This window comes from Bos indicus, chromosome 4, assembly GCF_029378745.1.
Source record: "Bos indicus isolate NIAB-ARS_2022 breed Sahiwal x Tharparkar chromosome 4, NIAB-ARS_B.indTharparkar_mat_pri_1.0, whole genome shotgun sequence".
NCBI lineage: Eukaryota > Metazoa > Chordata > Mammalia > Artiodactyla > Bovidae > Bos > Bos indicus.
The window spans coordinates 33,360,636-33,381,418 of record NC_091763.1 but is presented as its reverse complement, the minus strand read 5'-3'; the positions used below and the strand labels follow the sequence as shown (position 1 = coordinate 33,381,418).

General features: G+C 40.2%; 1 protein-coding gene across 9 annotated transcripts in view; it reads right to left on the bottom strand.

The window, feature by feature from the left end:
- Window positions 1-20,783, bottom strand: part of LOC109557314 (phosphatidylcholine translocator ABCB4) — a 201,519-nt gene that overhangs the window by 23,516 nt on the left and 157,220 nt on the right. For 7 of the 9 annotated variants that reach the window (XM_070787626.1, XM_070787628.1, XM_070787630.1 and 4 more), the window contains 6 exons: window positions 17,403-17,606; window positions 16,888-17,058; window positions 10,993-11,154; window positions 7,870-8,031; window positions 4,082-4,228; window positions 1,618-1,722 (listed from right to left, as the gene is read on the bottom strand). In XM_070787626.1, coding sequence (XP_070643727.1) covers window positions 1,618-1,722; window positions 4,082-4,228; window positions 7,870-8,031; window positions 10,993-11,154; window positions 16,888-17,058; window positions 17,403-17,606 — 951 coding nt within the window. The remainder of the gene's footprint in view (window positions 1-1,617; window positions 1,723-4,081; window positions 4,229-7,869; window positions 8,032-10,992; window positions 11,155-16,887; window positions 17,059-17,402; window positions 17,607-20,783) is intronic. The other 2 variants (XM_070787625.1, XM_070787632.1) reach the window with 1 other exon arrangement.

The following is a 20,783-nucleotide window of genomic DNA, read 5'->3' as shown; positions in this document are numbered from 1 at the left end:
GCTGGGGACCCCAGGTGTAGACAGATGTCTCTAGTCCTGGCTCCAAGTGAGTTTGCTGCTTCCCCATCACAGCTCTGCCTGCTCTCAGATCAGCCAATGGTCAGTCTACTTGTCTTCTCCCAGCATCCTTGCCAGACACGTCCCTCTTTCTAATTATAGAGAGCAGCCCAGATGTCCACAGTTGGGCTTGCTTCTGGGGCCCTGGGATGGGTCCCCAGCCATGTTGAGTGTTGGTGGAAGCATGTGGGGTGCTCTTTGGGAGCACATATCACTAAGCTGAGAGGATGGGTGGTCAGTGCCTCCGGAGTCCAGGCCTAGAGTTCGCCAATTTCCTCGAGTACCTTTGCTGGCAGATTGCTCAAGGGCCGGCCATCTGTCCACTGTTGGTGCAGCACGTGTTTGTAACTAGCTCCACTCCCTAACACACTGGGGCTTGTGGCTACATTGGACACTGAGTTGCCACCAGCAAGGCAATCGCTCTAAACAAAAAGCTTGGCTTACTTTTACCACTGGCTCAACAATTGCAAAAGAAAAACACACTAGGCATGACTAGGAAATATTTTGTGGACTTAATGGATTGTACTAGAAAGGCACTGAGTTAAAGAGACAAAAAGCCACTGGTAAAAGTCTAGGTAGACAAGTACAATCAGAGTTTACTAGTTCATTTTCGCCAGATCTAAAATATCTAAATGCAATATAATGTGCATTCTTTCAAACAGTTCATCAATTAAGGAGGAAAAGATCAGAGAAGTTATTTGATATTATGTAAAAAGTAAGGTGGTTTAGATAGTAAAGAATCTGCCTGCAATGCGGGAGACCCAGATTCAATCCTAGGGTCGGGAAGATCCCCCAGAGTAGGGAATGACTACTCACTCCAGTATTCTTTCCTGGATGATCTCATGGACAGAGGAACTTGGTGGGCCACAGTCCATGGGGTTGCAAAGAGTCAGACACAACTGAGCAACTAACACTTTCGGTTTCAAAAAGAGAGTGCTGTTGTACTGATTTTTTTCAGTTTATGTCTTGTTGCGTTTAAATGGGACTTATGTTGTCCTGTGAATTAAAGTCTCTTTTCTTATTGGCAATGAATGTCTGCAGAGGGCCAACCTGTATCATGATGTAACTTAGCACCCAGGGAAGTCACAATGTCTACTACTTAGGACTCTGCCCTCTCAAAGAGCCTTGTGCCAACTGAGTCTAATTCATTTCAGTCTAAGATTTGGAAACTCCAAATCAAAGCTAAGGGTTTTAAAATTTTTTTTAACATTTAAATTTGAGTATAATTGCTTTACAATGTTGTGTTAGTTTCTGCTGTACAACAGCATTAATCAGCTATAAGTATACATACAAGGATACACATATCCCCTCCCTCTTGAGCCTCCCTCCTACTCAACCCCTTTCCCACCCCTCTGGGTCATCACAGAGCACCGAGCTGAGATCCCCGTGCTATACAGCAGCAAAGCTAAAGTTTGGATAACCTGTTTCTTTTATTGGACTTTGATTAATCAATAATTAATCTATATTAACATATAATTAATGAAAATATAATAGATAATTAATCTATATTCTCTACTTGAATATAGACTCAATAAAGAAGATCAAATTACAGATACCTACCTGAAGGAAGAAAGTAAAAAAGGAAATAATTCCCAGGCCTAAGAAAAGCAATGAGAACATGTTGCACTTCTGCTGCTTCACTTCATCGTCTCCTGGTCCAAAAATCTACAAGAGAACATTTAAAATACCCACTTGGATTACATGAACCTTGTATATTCCTCCCAGAAACAATGGCTTGAGCATCCCATTTTAAAAACTAGGTTTTGAATATGTGTTTTTTTTTTTAACTGTGGTGAAATATATGTAACATATTTAAGTGTACTACACAGTGGTGTTAAGGATATTCAGACTGTTGTGCCACCTTCGCCACCATCCATTTCCAGAAGTCTTCATCATCCATAATGAAATCCTGACCCATTCAACAGGGACTTCCACGACCCTGCCCCTAGCCATCAAGTCCCACCATTCTACTTCCTGTCTCCATGAATTTGAGGAACACAGTAAGTGCCCTACATATGAATGAGCTCAGTTCCAAGAGCAGGTTCGTAAGTCCAATTTTTTTTTTGTAAATCCAACAAAGTTAGCCTAGATACCCCAACAAATACGATCAGCTGCATAGAAACAAGTTTCTAATACTTATCGCAAATGCATACATAAAAAATGAACACAAAAATAAAGGAAATATTTTTAATCTTATAGTACAGAACCCTGTAAAGTACATAGTGCAACAGCTGGCATACAGGACCTGGCATGTGAGTTTGCATCTTTGCAAGTTCACAACCTGAAGGTTCGTATGTAGAGGACTCACTGTGCGTGGTTACTGCCATGGCTGGAGCACTACACGTGGATGTGTGTGGCTGCACACCATCATGTTTATTCCTCCTCTTCTGCACCTGCTGCTCCCTCTGCCTGAACTCCTTCCGCCCCTCACCTGCCTCCCCCCACCCCACAGGCCCTCGGCCCAAAGAGGTCTGTCCTGACCAAACTGCAGGAAACTGCACCCCCACTGCAGGCCCCTCCACTGCCTGACTGTGCTTTTAAAATGCCTGCGATCCTGTGACATGTAATATACTTGTTTTGTGTGTGTGTGTTATGCGTCTGTCCCAATAGAAAGTAAACTGTTTAGGGGCAGGACTTGGTTTATTTTGTTTTCTACTCAATCTCCAAAAGCTCCATTTGACACCAAGGAGAGGTCCCCCATATAAATACAGCCCACACTGTTTTTGAATTGCAAGAGAGTCAGGGATTGCCTTATTCTGTACTGTAAAAACAGTTGGTGGGTTCTCCCTAATTCATTTATTTTTTAATTTGTGGTCTTAATTGTAGACCAACGTTCCAATTCAGAAGCATAATAAATTCTTTATATGATGGGGAATAATTCAACTCTAACAAAAATTCTATCCAATAACATTAGAGATTAACTAAGGACATAAAATATAAATGTTGGATTTTATGGAGCCTTAGATATTTCTGATCACTTCTGATAAACATCCCTCAGGGAATTTAACAACTGGATTGTAGGAGTTTTCCTCCTGTGTCTCAGCCTCTCCAAGCCTTGTATGGATTACTGAACAATGATGTAGTAGATAGCACTTTTCAATACTCACTTTGAGGTAGACACTCTTAAATGCTTTCTGTATATTAATCGTTACTTATCTCTCTTTTTAAAAATTTTTATTGGAGTATAGTTTTTATCGTCTCTTAATCATCAGCCATTCCAGGAGTAGGTTCATTTTACAGATGAACAGCTGAGGTGCCACAAGGTGAAGCATTTGAACAGCAGCTGGGGCTTCCCACGTGGCGCTAATGGCAAAGAACCCACTTAAGAGGCAGGAGACGTAAGAGACCTAAGTTCTATCCTTGGGTCAGGAAGGTGCCCTGGAGGGGGCATGGCAACCTACTCCAGTATTCTTTCCTGGGGAATCCCATGGACAGAGGGGCCTGCTGGGCTCCAAGGGCTGCAAAGAGTCAGACATGACTGAAGCGACTTAGCACAGCAATTAAATGGCGTGGCCAGTCTGAGCCCAGAGCCTGGCCTCTTAAACCCTTGAGACGTGAACTCTTCCCCCATCCCCACCACCCAACCACCCTGTGAGGTGAGCATCTCCTCTCCACAAGCAGGGTGGGGATCACAGCATGACACCAGTTCACCCGAATGAAGAGAGTGAACAGAATGCCTCCTTCAGGGATCTTTTGAGGGGGTTAGTCGCTAAGTCGTGTCCGACTCTTTCAACCCCATGGACTGTAGCCTGCCAGTCTCCTCTGTCCATGGGATTCTCCAGGCAAGATTATTGGAATGGGTTGCCATTTCCTTCTTCAGGGATCTTACAGTTTCCAATTTCCTTGAAAGCATAACTGGCCGACGTTTTCTTTTGCCTCACGGCTTTCCTCAACAGAGAATTAAAGCCTTTGGCTTAGGTTCATTGGAGGCTGCCTTACTGCAGAGTGGACCGGGTTGGCATGAGAACTGATTTCGTGGTTGAGTGATTTCACTCAGGCCATCCAGTGGTGTTTCCACACTCACCGCTATCATTTCTGAGAAGATGACCGAGAAGGCCGGCTGGAGCGCCCCATTGGCAACGGCACACAGGGTTCCCACCACTAAGTAGGGCCACTCTGTCTTGTTCAGTTTCAGGATCTTCAGAAAAGACACCGGTGGCACAGATTCGTCCTAGAACACACACACATCAAGACAGACAGGCAGAAACACCACAGGCACCAGAGTGTGGACCCGGAGAGGGCCTGGCCTGCCCTCCAGGAACTTACAAGTTGGGCGGAGGGAATGACTAGGCCACAGCAGACCACGGGAGGGTCAGACAGGATGTGACAAGATGTCAACTATGTCCCTGTCAATCCTAAAGGAAATCAACCCTGAATATTCACTGGAAGGACTGAAGCTGAAGCCCCAGTACTTTGACCACCTCATGTGAAGAGTCTACTCATTGGAAAAGACCCTGATGCTGGGAAAGATTGGAGGCAGGAGAAGGGGACGACAGAGGATGAGATGGTTGGATGGCATCGCTGACTTAATACACATGCATTTGAGAAAACTCTGGAAGATAGTGAGGGACAGGGGAGGCTAGAATGCTGGAGTCCACGGGGTTGCAAAGAGCTGGACATGACCGAGTGACTGAACGACAGCAAATGGACTGTACAGCCTGAGCTGGGGTAGTCCATCACCCGAGAAGCAGTCCTCACAGTGTGACCAGCCTCTCCCTATCCCAGCCTCAGCAAGTGAGCGGAAGCAGGATCTGGGCACCAGATGCCCTAAAATTCAAGTCATGATGTTGGGGTCACACAAGGTAAGACCCACGAATAGACCGGTTAAGCGTCCTCACCAACACAAGACACCGTGATTCATCTGAGGACCTGGGCTTGGTCTCCTCAGCCCAGAACCCTGCCTTGCATCTTATCCTTGTCATGTCCTAACTCACAAAACTAAAGTACCTACGTGCTTTTCTTTCACCACTACTAATGGTAGGGCAGACTAACTTTACTCTGCAGTCCCTACAGACTTCTGCTTCATAGCTTGTTTTGTGACTTTCCCCCCGTTTGTTTGTTTACACATCTCTGTGACTTTGTTTTGTTTTAAGATGTCTTGGCTTATGTGACCCCAACATTATGACTTAGCTTTCACTATGGCTCAGATGGAAAAGACTCTGCCTACAATGCAGGAGACCCAGGTTTGATCCCTGGATTAGGAAGATCCCCCTGCAGAAGGAAATGGCAACCCACTCCAGTATTCTTGCTGGGAAATCCCATGGACAGAGGAGCCTGGTGGGTTACAGTGCATGGTGGTCGCAAAGAGTTGGATACAACTGAGAGACTAACTGAATGACCAACACTTTATCTCCTTAGAAACAGCCCAATGCCTGGCACATACCAGCTTCTCAGCAAGTGTTGAACCTGATGTTTGGTCAAACATGAGGGATTTAAGTCACATAAAGGAGAATATTCTAGCGAATTCCCTGGCAGTCCAGTGGTTAAGACTCTGTCAGCATTTTCACTGCCAAGGGCCCCGTGTTCAATCCCTAGTCAGGGAACTAAGATTGCACAGGCTGTGTGGGCTGCCCAAAAATAAAAATAAAAAGGAGAATATTCTGAATTATAGAGGTGGTTTCACAGTAACTTGATACCATAAGTGCCTATGGAAACCCATGGCCTTACAGTTGTTTAAATAGGTCACGTTTGTGTCTCTATAAAATAGAGAACATAGGAATAGTTTCTATTCAGCCCTTTGCTTTCAAACCACCCCCCTCCTCTGTATTTTAGGGGCTTTTTTCCTCCCTAGTTAGCACTATCTTTTAGACCTGGCCTCCAGCCTGATAAAGGAGCTCAGGCTGCTTTTCACAAGCAAACAGTCCTTCTAATCAGATTTAATCTCCCCCTCTCCCTGGGCACACCATTTATCCCTCTATGATGGGACCAAGGACAGTCATATTGATTGTGGCATTTTCTGCCTACCCCATTTTGCATTTCTCCTAGAGTAGTTCTCCTCTAAAATACCAGACTCTAAAGATGTAACAGTGTAACTATCCAGACAAATGAGAAAATGAGAAGCAAATTCTTCACAGCCAAAAAGGGAGAAACTCTTTATCTTACTTACAATAATATTGCACCACAATAATACAGTGTTATTCTCTTTCCATAAATACACCAAGATTGAGACTACTAAAAGAGCCCTTCTTATCTCTGCAGTGAATAACATCGTGGGCAGGAAAAACAGACGCAATGAACTCTCAGGAGGATCAGTTTCTTCAGGCCAACACAAGAGTAAAATACACTCGGCTTTTATTAACTGTTGCTTAGTTGCTAAGTCAAGTCTAACTCTTTTGTGACCCCCTGGACTGGATGTAGCCCAGCAGGCTCCTTTGTCCATGGGAGTATCCAGGTAAGAATACTGGAGTGGGTACGTTTTCCCTTCTCCACGGGATCTTCCCAACCCAGGGATCGAACCCACATCTCCTGCATTGCAGGCAGATTCTTTACCAGCTGAACCACAAGGGAAGCACAAAAATACTGGAGTGGGTACCCTATCCCTTCTCCAGGGGATCTTCCTGACCCAGGAATCAAGCCAGGGTCTCCTGCATTGCAGGCAGATTCTTTACCAACTGAGCTATCAGGGAATAACATCAAAGTGAAGTCTCTCAGTCGTATCCAACTCTTAGCGACCCCATGGACTGCAGCCTACCAGGCTTCTCCATCCATGGGATTTTCTAGGCAAGAGCACTGGAGTGGGGTGCCATTGCCTTCTCCAAATAACATCAAAATACACTCCTAAATCGTTTCTTAAAATCATAAAATATCTTTTCTTGGAATGTGTTCCCTTTCTATTATAAAAGCTTCTGTTAACTTGAATTAATATCAACCCAGTTACTTCTCTTGAGATCCTTTGCCTTTTGTACTGTAAACATGTGATTTGTGTAAAAATTTGTATTATAAAGTGTAAGATGTTGATCTAAAAAAAAAATCCCAAAGTTTCAGGTGAGAAATATTAAAGAATGTACACTTTGGCTATTTCTGGTTATTCTGTCCTTTTTCCTAGTAAGAATTCCAGTTTTACTCAGAGTAGCAATGCATATAGCAAAAAGGTTCAGTTTTCTACTCTCCGTTGTAGCTAAGTATGGACATGTGATTAAGTTATGGCCAATGACATAGGTTTTTTTTTGTTTTTTGTTTTTAAGTACTGTATGAGATGTCTGGGAAATCTTTGTTTTTTCTTGCTGCTTGGAACATAGATGTGATGGCTGGAGCTTCTGGAGTCATTTTAGATTATTGAGAATGAAAGCTACATGCCAGGATAACGAGAATAAGTATGAAACGAGCCTGAGTCCATGGTAACCATGGTGGAGTTACCACTGTAACCCTGGGTTTCTTACCTGTAAGTCTTTTTTTTGTTTGTTTGTTTTTAATGTGAAAGAGAAATAAAACCTTATTTTTCTTAAATTGATATTACTCTGGGTTTCCTATCATAGACAATCAAAAGTAATCCTACATAATAGATTATGCAAATATTAGGGCCTCTTACTTTAGACGAGCCCTGTATTACTCTGGACCTCAAAAATGAATACCTTATTTTAATTTTAAGCATCTAAGCACAAAGACTATGTTTTGGGCTCCCTTTTCATTGGAAGTCCATTGTTAATTGGAATTGATTTCAATTTTTGACAAGTACAATTAATATTGGATATTTCCTTCTTTTAAGAAGAGTATGGCTCATGGTGGGAATCTTCTGTGCCTACAATGTACTTGCAAGGCTATGGACTTCACCAACAAAACTAAACAATGAAAGATAATTGAAAAACTACTTACAAGTTCACTGGTTTCGACATCAAAGCCATTCTGATACTGTCGGGAACTCCTCAGGCTTTTATGAAGAGAACGCCTAACTATGGGATGAGTCAAACCCATGGCAGGCTTTTCATCAGCGAGTGCAACTTTAAATTCTTCTGACTGGATCTGGCTTCCTGAAATCTAGAAGAAGAACAAAATGTTGAGTTGTGTGTCCAGATGGATGTAACCTTCAAGTTTAGGACAAGTAACTATTATTTGTCAGGCGTCTATTTTGTGTTACTGCTACTGCTTAAATTGATATTTAAGCAGTCACTTCAGTCGTGTCCGACTCTGTGCGACCCCATAGACGGTAGCCACCAGGCTGCCCCGTCCCTGGGATTCTCCAGGCAAGAACACTGGAGTGGGTTGCATTTCCCTCTTCCATCCATGGGATTTTCCAGGCAAGAGTACTGGAGTGGGGTGCCATTGCCTTCTCCGCTATTTTGTGTTAGGTGCTTAAAAAAAATGATTTAACAGCTTTATTGAGACAAAATTCACATACCTTTTAAAGTACTTTTTCTAGTATATTCAGGTGGTGCTCATCACTACAAATAAAACTAGTGGAAGTGATGAAATTCCAGTTGATCTATTTCAAATTCTAAAAGATGATGCTGTGAAAGTGCTGCACTCAATATGTCAGCAAATTTGGAAAACTCAGCAGTGGCCACAGGACTGGAAAAGGTCAGTTTTCTTTCCAATCCCAAAGAAAGGCAATGCCAAAGAATGCTCAAACTACTGCACAACTGCACTCATCTCACATGCTAGCAGAGTAATGCTCAAAATTCTCCAACCCAGGCTTCAACAATATGTGAACAATGAACGTCCAGATGTTCAAGCTGGTTTTAGAAAAGGCAGAGGAACCAGAGATCAAATTGCCAACATCTGTTGGATCATCGAAAAAGCAAGAGAGTTTCAGAAAAACATCTACTTCGGCTTTATTGACTATTGCTAAGCCTTTGACTGTGTGGATCACAACAAACTGTGGAAAATTCTGAAAGAGATGGGAATACCAGACCACCTGAACTGCCTCCTGAGAAACCAGTATGCAGGTCAGGAAGCAACAATTACAACTGAACATGGAACAACAGACTGGTTCCAAATAGGAAAAGGAGTATGTCAAGGCTGTATATTGTCACCCTGCTTATTTAACTTATATACAGAGTACATCATGAGAAATGCTGGGCTGGAAGAAGCACAAGCTGGAATCAAGATTGCTGGGAGAAATATCAATAACCTCAGATATGCAGATGATACCACCCTTATGGCAGAAAGTGAAGAGGAACTCAAAAGATTCTTGAGGAAAGTGAAAGAGAGTGAAAAAGTTGGCTTAAAGCTCAACATTCAGAAAACTAAGAGCATGGCATCCAGTCCCATCACTTCATGGCAAATAGATGGGGAAACAGTGGAAACAGTGGCTGACTTTAATTTTGGGGCTCCAAAATCATTGCAGATGGTGATTGAAGCCATGAAATTAAAAGACTCTTCCTCCTTGGAAGAAAAGTTATGACCGACCTAGATGGCATATTAAAAAGCAGAGACATTACTTTGTCAACAAAGGTCCGTCTAGTCAATGCTATGGTTTTTCCAGTGGTCATGTATGGATGTGAAAGTTAGACTATAAAGAAAGCTGAGCGCCAAAGAATTGATGCTTTTGAACTGTGGTGTTGGAGAAGACTCTTGAGAGTCCCTTGGACAGCAAGGAGATCCAACCATTCTATCCTAAAGGAAATAAGTCCTGAGTGATCATTGGAAGGACTGATGCTAAAGCTGAAACTCCAATACTTTAGCCACCTGATGTGAAGAGCTGACTCATTTGAAAAGACCCTGATGCTGGGAAAGATTGAAAGTGGGAGGTGAAGGGGACGACAGAGGATGAGATGGTTGGATGGCATTACTGACTCAATGCACATGAGTTTGAATAAGCTCTGGGAGTAGGTGATAGACAGGGAGGTTTGGCGTGCTGCAGTCCATGGAGTTGTGAAGAGTCAGACACTACTGAGCGACTGAACTGAACTAAATGGGTGCTTATTTCTTAACCTTGCAGCAGCCTCACATGGTAGGTTTTGTATTTCTAATATGGAAACTGAAACTCAGAGGAGTTAATTACTTGTCAGAAAACAAAACAAATTTTTTACTTTTTTGGAACCCACCCTCACCCCCCTCCCCACCACGTGCTCCCAAAGGGCAATATTTAGAACAAAGAATTACTAGAAACAAGCCACATAGTCAATTTTAGAGAAATGATCAAGCAGTTTATTACACATTAATGTAATTACTGCTGAGGACATATAAAATGATAGTATTTGGAGTGTGTGTATTTGAAATGTGAAGAAAAATAACAAAAATATGTACATATTATAGTTATCAAAGCAAATGTATAAACTTTTACAAATAGAAGAATTGTGTTTACAGGATAAATATTTTTCGGTTATTTATTTTGAAAAATTGCTCGTGACTAATTTCAATAATAAGGCAAATCAATAATTATCAATAGAACCCGCTGTAGGAAACAGAGTGAGTAGTTGTTATTGTTGTTGTTGTTTTAAAGGAAAACCAAACTCAGGAATTCCCTGGAGGCCCAGAGGTTAAGACTTGGCACTTTCACTCCTGTGGGCCCAGGGTTTGATCCCCAGTCAGGGAACTAGGATCTCGCAAGCCAAAAACAAAAAACAAAACACTGAACTATTCACTTCCAAGAGCCATGAATCTTGCTGTTGGCTTCATTAGGATGATCTGGGAAGTATTTTAAGGTCTCATAGGACCTCTCCCAACTACCTAGCATCAGCCTCTTACCCCGACCACCACTCTGAACATCCCTAATCTACTGGGGGAAGGACCCATTAGTTTGAACAGGCAATTAAGAATCACTGTCCTAAACAACAAGTTCAAAATGTTTTTGGCCTTGTCTTTTATTTCCCCCCCTCCCCACCTTTCTCTTTCAAGATTCTTTCAACGACTGTGAATTAAAGTCTCAGATGTATGCGTGGCATCTTTCTGATACTTCTGATTTCTCAGTACAGCATTAGCTATTTGATATTTTAATAAAGAAAGAATATTATATTAAGGAAAAAACAACAGAAAAACTTCCCAAGAAGCAGATACCTGCGTGTTTACAAGCCTGAAGTATACCCCTTCCTTCTTCATTAGTTCTCCGTGGCTTCCTTGCTCCACAATGACTCCATCGTCAAACCCAGCGATGACATCTGCATTTCGGATTGTAGACAGTCGGTGAGCTATCACTATGGTGGTCCGGCCTTCCCTGGCCTAGAGGGGAAAAGGACAGGCATGAAGGGGAGCAGGGTTACACCGTCCTTGCACTGTTGATTAACACACAATGAAGCAGGCAGACGGGGGTGCCTGTGGTTGATGGAGAGCAGCTCACCATCCCTGTGTGATCAGGGCACAAAGGCATCTCTCACATGTGAATGGACACAAGGGACTTAAATTCTGGACCAGACAGGAGGCCAATCCCCCAGGATGAAGATGGAGAACTCCGGAGCTTCTCTAATGTTTTCATACCATCGTGAGGAGCCCTGCTTCTGAGTTATACGATATGCTAAAGACTTTAGCAGAAGCATGTTCAGAAGTTGTTGCCACATAAGGCCTTCTCCAGAGCACTTCTGTATGATTTCTTCTGAAGTGCCTGAAATTCTGTAATTACTGTGATTGTAATTCTGATGGACTACGTGCAGGTACCTTAGGCGAAAACATATCCTGAGGTCTGGATGGTTTAAGTTATGGTTCAAAGACCATCTCAATCACAAACTCTGGAGTGGGGCCAGTAACTGTGATTTTTAACAAATACTTTGGGTGGTTTTTATGGATACTGAAATCTACAAATCACCCCCTAAGTAGTTCAGTGAGCTCACATGTCCTTAGCTTGATGGGTTAATGAATGGGCTGGAAAATGTCCATCAAATTATTCACGTTACGTCATTAACAATAGTTATTCTTTTTAATATTCATTACCCTATTAGACTAACAACTTCTTAAGACCACTACCTACCTACTCTGAGGCAATAAAACCACATTGTTAGCATGGTATTTAGGGTGTGGCCCAAATCACCTAAGCAGTTAAAAACATAAAAATGTGAGGCTAGATTCATAATAGCCAAAAAGTGAGAACAATCCAAATGTTCAGTTGATCAAAAGAGAAACAAAAGGTGGTATATCCATACAATGGAATAGCACTGGGCCAGGAAAAGAAATGAGATTCTGATACGTGTTTCAATATGGATGAACCTTAAAGATATGACGCTAAGTTAAAGAAGTCAGTTAAAACAGACCATGCCTTGTATGATTCTATTTATAGGAAATGTCCAGAATGGGAAAATCCAGAGAGAGAGAAAGATTAGTAGTTGCCAAGCTCAAGGGTGAGAGTAGAATAGAGAGTGAGTACTATGGGGTACAAGGGTTTGTTTTTTTTTTTTTTGGAATGATGAAAATATTTTGCAGTGAGATCATGCAAATGGTTGTAAAATCTTGTGAATATATTAATACTAAAAACCGATGAACTGTGCATTTAAAATGGGTGAACTTCATGGTATATGAATCTTTTTAAAAGATTCATCAATCTTTTTAAAAAGAGCATTCACAAAAATTCTGAAAAAGTTAATAAGTATCTGGGTAATATCTCCACTAGATACTAAAACATAAAAAGCTACAGCAATTAAAACAATAAAATCCAGGGGAAGCTATCACATAAACAGAAAATTTGATAAACAGAACCATACAGAGAGTCCAGAATAGACATACATTTTAAAGAATTAGTGTGTGATAAATATGCATTGTCTATCAGTTGAGAAAAAGTAGACTATGTGATTAATGGTACTGAGTCAATTGTGTAGCCACCTGGAAAAAAAAATAATGTGGTCTTTCTTCTTCAGGCCTTATACTAATAATCAGATTAATCAATTATGTTTCAAAAAATATAAAACAGCCTAGTAGCTCAGATGGTAAAGAATCTGCCAGCAATGGGGGAAACCCAGGTTTGATCCCTGGGTTAGGAAGATGCCCTGGAGAAGGAAATGGCAACCCCCTCCAGTATTCTTGCCTGGAAAATCCCAGGGACAGAGGAGCCTGGGGGGTTACCATTGATGGGGTTGCAGAAGTACGAAGTATGAAGTATGAAGTGAAGTCACTCAGTCGTGTCCAACTCATTGTGACCCCATGGACTGTAGCCTACCAGGCTCCTCAGTCCATGGGATTTTCCAGGCCAGAGTACTGGAGTGGGGTGCCATTTCCTTCTGCAGGGGATCTTCCTGACCCAGGGATTGAACCTGGGTCTCCTGCATTGTAGGCAGACCCTTTACCATCTGAGCTACCAGGGGTTGCAGAGTCAGACACAACTGAGTGACTAACACGTGTGTGCACACACTAACACACATGAGAGCATAAAAAGACAGAGACTAGAGCATAAGTCTACTGGACAACATTTAAGACTGTTCTTTGATTTTTAGCAATTGGGCCCCAAAGAAACCTTCATAAATCTTTACTGATATACTAATAAGGAAGTTGCACAGCTTTGTCCATGTATGATAAGGTATATAGGAAATAATTTGATCAATCTAATTATACACTAACAGTGATGAGTAACTGCTAACAGTGGCTGGGTTTATCATTATGATAACAATAGGTTAATGCTATGTCAACTTTAAAAACAAGGGAATTGGGAGTCAGACTCGTGAGTACATGACTGGTGTGCAGGAGAAATCAAGTATGTATTTGTGAATTTCAAAGTTAGCCACTGTCACCCTTGACCAAAGAATTTTGGCTAGGGTAGAGGAGATTTGACACAAAAGGGTATTTTCAAACACCCCCACGATGACAAGACACTGGCAAACAAATATCCTGGATTCAAGGAGAACAACTATTAAATTTGAAACTTCTAATTTTGGATGTGCAGGTGGGCTTCCCTGGTGGCTCTGATGGTGAAGAATCCCATTGCAACGCGGGAAACCTGGGTTCGATCCCTGGGTTGGGAAGATCTCCTGGAGGACAGCTTGGCAACCCCCTCCAGTATTCCTGCCTGGAGAATCCCACAGACAGAGGAGCTTGGCGGCTACAGTGCCTGGGGTCACAGAGAGCTGGACATGACTGTGTGATTAAGCTCACAGCACAGGAATGAAAGGTAGGCCCAAACAGAGGAAGCGCTCATCTATTAGGCTTCTTGACTTCTGGGGGGTGGGGGGGGGGCGGGAAGCACAAATGGAAACTTACAGGGATCATTTCATTAAATCACTATTTTCATTCTTTTCCTGCCCCTCCAGTATGGAAACACTATAAGTAGAAGAGGGACATAGGTATAAAACTTTTTGATTATTGACTTTCTTTAAAAAATCAAAATATCAAGTCTGCTTTTCTAGTCTTCTTTAAGATTTTATACTGAAAAACCTATTATTTATTTTGAAGAACAGTTGCTATCTATTGAGCCAAAAGCGGATATGGTCATTAATTATTTTTTTCTAATGTAGAACTGCATTATTCAATGAGCTAGACCATGGTAATCAATTCAGTAAAAATTTATTCAGGCTTTACTATGTGCAGGCACTGGAGTGGGTGTTATAGAGTAAACATGAGCCTTTTGTTAGTTCTGCCTCTTAGGGGAGAGAGAGAGAAAGCATATAAATAAATAGCTAAGTACAACAGCATGGTGCCGGACAAGAGACAGTGACGACTGTGGAAAGGGGCTACAGAAGGAAAATGCTCTGCTTCCAGGCTAGGTAATCAGAGAGGAAAAACAGTAACAGTGTTACATCCTTATGCTCCTCAAGGACAGAGAATTACAAAACTCAACTTTCATTGTTAAGACAGTTGGTTTTTAACCAGGTGGACCAGCCAACTGACTGACCAGTATCACTGGAGAGAATGCAATAATGAAGGACTTCCCTCTTCAAGACATAGTTTATTGTCTGAAAAACATATCAGTTATCTTGCAATGTATGGAGTCGATTCGGTAAATTATAAACCATCTGTAGCAACTATGGTAGATAAAAATTGGCAACAAACACTTTAGGGCTATTCCCTTCAGAGATGGACTGTATTTTTCCACCTCCTCAAATTTGGGCAGGCTACGTGACTAGTTTTGAGCAAAAGCTGTGAAGGAATGAATGCTTGTTCAATGTCCGAAGCATAGACTTCAAGAGGCCTTATAGCTTCTGTGTCTGCCAACACAAATTGCTAAAATTCAAAGAAGTAATGTATCCAAATATGAATTAAAACTTGCAAGGATACAACTTTTGCTGACAGAATTCACATCATGAAAAAACTTGTCAGTAATTCTGTTTGTTTAGCACAGCAAGGGCTACTGTCCTGAATGTACACACCCTAGAAAGTTTTAGGACCTGTGTCCTGGGGCTGACTAGGACTTTGTTCCATAAATCTCTCTTATCGTACATAACTGTATGCTAAAAAAATCTATTCTGACACATTTTAAATCAATTATTTAATGAATGCATGTATTTGTTTTTATGATTTCCTGATTTAAGTCACTTCTAATTAACCAACCAAATATAAGTCCCCTATGTATTATATTTTGGTTCCTTGAGACTTAATATACATGAAAGCAGGGTAATTCAGTACAAAAATTTATGAGGAATAATTTATGAGAGAATATCATATTCTCTCATAATTCTCTTATATCATATTCTCTCATAATGAGAGAATATCATATTTTCTCATTAATTATTAAATTCCATTAGATAAAATAAGCCAAAATGTTAACATGATAAACCACAAAGCCTGAATTAACTACAGTTTATAGCACACAAGGCAGTTGTGTTTACTTAGGATTCAAGTATACATTTTCCTGAGAAAATAAGGTTATACAGCTCATCTGTATAATTTCAAGAGGACATATATATATATATATCTGATATATAATATATATACACACACATATATATGTACGACTGAATCATTTTGCTGTACACCTGAAACTAATGCCACATTGTAAACCAACTATATTTCAATAAAAACTGAAAAATAAAGTAGGTCAATTCAGAAAAACAAAATTTCAAGAGGCAATTTGGATAGACTGTTAAGTAATTTGCACATTTTATTACTAAACTTTATGAAGTCAAAAATGTTTATGATATTTATGTGTTTGAAATCTATTTACATAGTGTCATCTGACTCCAGTTTTTATACTGTGTTGTTATGACAGATGACATCAGCACTAACCTTGAAAGTGTCCCAAGATAAGGTTCATGCTGTGAAGCTTCAGCTTAGTAAAGACGATAGTGAGAGATTTAGAAACAATGAGCCAGGCCCATGAGTTCAGCGGCCTTGAAATATATTCCTTATTTATATGCTTAAAGAAACACAAAAATTGAACTTTATTTCCAGAGAATCACTCATTCACTTTTATGAACAGATAAAGATGATGTACTGCTACAAAATAAGGCAAGTATTTTGAACTGCTTTTCAGATAGACCACTGGGTAAGTAATCAGAATTTTCTTTGTACGTTTTACCGTAAGAACTTTTGATCAAAGTCCTAACCTATATGTAAAAAAACAAACAAAACCCCCAAAGCTTAGCAGTTCACTGCACAGGCCTGGACCGGAGGATAACTGCACCTTGGTCCAAGAAAGCAAGCCAGCAAATGGGCTGCCCACCTCTCTCTGCAATGTGCCCTGAAAGAAAGCCCCATGGCACTCACCTGTACACACTGCTGTATTTAAAATGGATAACTAGCCCACTGTATAGCACAGGGAACTCTGCTCAGTGTTATGTGGCAGCCTGGATGGGAGGCGAGTTTGGGGGAGAATGGATGCATGGATACGTAAGTTCTGAGTCGCTCTGCTGCGCACCTGAACCTACCACAACATTGTTAACCGACTGCACTCCACATGGAGTAACACGTTAGAAAAAAGCCCACGGGAGAGCTGCATCTACTCTCAGGTCCATGTTTTTCAGCCTAGGCTCGCAAAGCACTGGTAAGAATTTCAATACAGTTTCAGTTGGCTGGTCCTTCAGGCGTTGAGGACCCACTGACCTTATCCAGGGCTGCCTGAACCTCGGCTTCACTCTCCGTGTCCAGCGCTGAGGTGGCCTCGTCCAGCAGGAGGATCTTGGGGTTGCGAACCAGGGCCCGGGCGATGGCGATTCTCTGCTTCTGCCCACCGCTCAGCTGGGCTCCTCTCTCTCCAACCAGGGTGTCAAATTTCTACAACAGAAAGCGTGGTAGAGCTCTTGAAATATTTCAAATAGAAAAAGCTATGGAGTCTAGGAATTCATGGAAGACAACAGGGTGCTTCATTTTGACTAGCGTAATGAGTCACAAATCATAATAAATCATTTCACATTCTAAAAAACTAACACAAACTCTGTATAAAATTTCCTATGAGTCATTGTACCAAGCTACACTCCTTGACCCTCCAAATGGATAATTCAAGGGACTTACCTAGCAAAGTTGGACAACCTGGAACCTCAAACATTATTAGCTTAAACTTTGAAGAAAGAACTCGGTGGCATGAAGTTCGAGGGCACTTAAATTAACAGAGGCTTTACCTGTGGTAACCTCATGATAAACTCATAGGCGTTGGCTTCCTTCACAGCTTGCTTTATTTCATCCATGGTGACATTTCCACGGCCGTAACGGATATTTTCAGCAATGGTGGTAGCAAAGAGCACTGGCTCCTGACTCACCACTCCAATTATTTCCCTCAGATACTTTACATTAAATGTCCTAATATCCTGCCCATCGATGATAATCTGAAGAAACAAGATACCTCCATTAAATATTTTAAACCATTTGACATTGAAAGCATTTGTTACCAAAAAAGCCTTAGCTAATATGTGATTCAAGTTGTACAGCAGAAACCAAGACACCATTGTAAAGGAATTATCCACCAATTAAAAAAAAAATAACAATAAATGCAATGGATCCATACAAACTGAGTGAGCTATTTATTATTTTACCACACGACATGTAAATAAAATGGTGCTAATAAAAGTTTTTCTTTCCTTTTTTTGGCCATGCCACTTGGCTGGCGTGATCCTGGTTCTCAAGCAAGGAATCAAATCCAGGCCCACTGCAGTCAAAGTGCTGAGTGATAACCACTGGACGGCCAGGGAATTCCTGCTAATAAAGTTTCTTCATTAGCACTCACATAATATTAAAAGTCAGCAGCAGTAATTTATATCTTTATTCTTTTAAAAGACACTTTAATGGGATTATCAGCTATTTCTGCTTGCTGTGTTTATAAAGATCTTATATTTTGAATGCTTTATTCTTTTATTTAAATTATTACCATTCAATTTATACTTTGGAATCTATTAGTTTAATTGGGGTGTTTTCAACATTGGTACGGAGAAGGCAATGGCACCCCACTCTTGCCTGGAAAATCCCATGGACGGAGGAGCCTGGTAGGCTGCAGTCCATGGGGTCACTAAGAGTCGGACACTACTGAGCGACTTCACTTTCACTTTTTACTTTCATTCATTGGAGAAGCAACTTAGCAGCAGCAGCAACACTGGTAAAACCATCTTTTAAATAATCCTTATCAGAACTTTACATATTATTTTTAGAATATAGCTCAATAAAATCTGTTTGCTGACAAGGCAAAAAAAAAAAACCCTTAGCTAATGTTTAACTTATTTCAGTGGTTTAGACAGAGAAGGCAATGGCACCCTACTCCAGTACTCTTGCCTGGAAAATCCCATGGATGCAGGAGCCTGGTGGGCTGCAGTCCATGGGGTCGCTAAGAGTCGGACACAACTGAGCGACTTCACTTTCACTTTTCACTTTCATGCATTGGAGAAGGAAATGGCAGCCCACTCCAGTGTTCTTGCCTGGAGAATCCCAGGGACGGGGCAGCCTGGTGGCTACCATCTATGGGGTCGCACAGAGTTGGACACGACTGAAGTGATTTAGCAGCAGCAGCAGCAGCAGTGGTTAGAAATGGGAATTGGAAATAAAGAGCAATGTACGAGGCTAAAAATAAAGTCTTTTCTCTCTTTTGATTTTATTATCTTATGTATACTGTTTTTCATGGATGGAATATTCTCCATAAATGATTACATATTGAGTTATGTATTTTGGCATAACTATGAATTTTGCTTACCATTATTAAATCTGAATTAACTGTCCATTTACCTACCTAGTCTACATATCACTTTGATGGCATTATGATGTTTTACTCTACATAATATATCAATACCATAATGTACTTCAGCATTTCCCACCTGCTGAATATTTGGCTTCGTGCAAAGAACACTGAAGGACAATCATAGTAGAAGGACAGAATTACCAGACTGAAGAGTATGTTTTATTTTTTCTTCTCCAGTAATAATTGCTTAACTCATACAATAACTGGCAAATTTGGGGTATTTATTATTTGCTGAATAAAGGTTGAACAAACTCTTTAAAAAGATTTTTAATAATTCACAGTGGCAGCAGGAATATATAAATATATATTTGCTTCACTGTAATTTACTGGCTTTTATCATATTAATCTGTCTTTTCTAATTAATAATTGTATGGTGTAGCTTATATATAATTCATATATAAGTGAAATTGAGCATTTCTTGACTCTTTTTTACAAATCTACATTTATTCTCAAAAGATGTGCATGTTCATAGCCTCTGATAGATTCATATTAATTTATAAAATAGTAATATAATAGTTTTATCATATATCATAAATTTTTCATTCCAATTTCTTTCTTTCTTAAACTATAGCTTTACTGATTTTTATTGAAGAGAGGTTTAAGGAAAAATTGAATCAATCAGCTGTATCACTGGGCATTTTTTCCATTATTTCAGCAGTAAGCAAACTTAAATCACAATGTGAACAGTGAATATCTCTGAGTTACAGAATTTCTGAAGACTTTTTTCCTGACATGTATTTTCTTTTAAAAATGTATTACTCCAATAGTAATTTTTAAAATAAGATGTTTTGAAATGCTTATCCTCAATGTAAGTATTTACTAGGTTCTTTTTTAAAAATGAAGAAAAGTGTTTATACTTCAACCAACCTAGAGTTTGCTTTAGGAAATGAGAAGGGGCCCATGTTCCTACTTGGTGTATCAGATTTTTCAAAGAAATTTTGTTAATTTTATTAAAGAAAGTGGATAATTCACATATCCTAGAATCTCTGTCCTATATTAATGCCTTTTTGTGTTTTTTTGTTTTTCTGTGTAACTTGTAAACTTCTGTTTTCATAATTATACTACATTTCAATGTCAGGTAAACTCAATGTTCTCAAGTCAGTACAACTGAGGAAATTTGAATATTTACTGTGGGCCCCTATTGTATTAATGTTAAATTTACTGATTTTGATAATTGTTTTGTGATTAAGTAAGAGAATGTTGTCTTCTCAGAAAATACATTCTGCTTTGCTATACGCCTGAAACGAATACAACATTGTAAAACAACCTATAATCCGATAACATTAAAAAAAAAAAAGAAATTATATTCTAATGTATGTAAGGGTCAGGGGGCCATAACATCTTTAACTTACTCTCAACGGTTCAGAAAATAACCGGTATATATGTTTGTGGTGTGTCTTATACATACACACAAACATGCAGTAAGAAAGAGATGATAATAAGGCAAGTAGGTCAAAATAAAAACAATGAATAAATCTGGGTGAAGAGTATATGTGAGTTCCTTACTTGCAACTTTTCAGTAAGTTTCAATTTATAATAAAAATTTTAAAAGATCAAAAAACTATACCCTAGGCCGTTACTGTTTCTCACGTCCCCAGTTTCATGGAGACTGTTCCACTTTCCCCTTCAGATATTCCAACACTGAAGAAAACTCAACTGTCTTTGATGAATTTAATTACTGCCCTAAGATTCCTTGTGACCCCGAACACAAGCTTATTGACAATTACTAATGTGGAACATTTTTAACCAAACTAAGTCAGTCATTGAAAATAATCCTCTT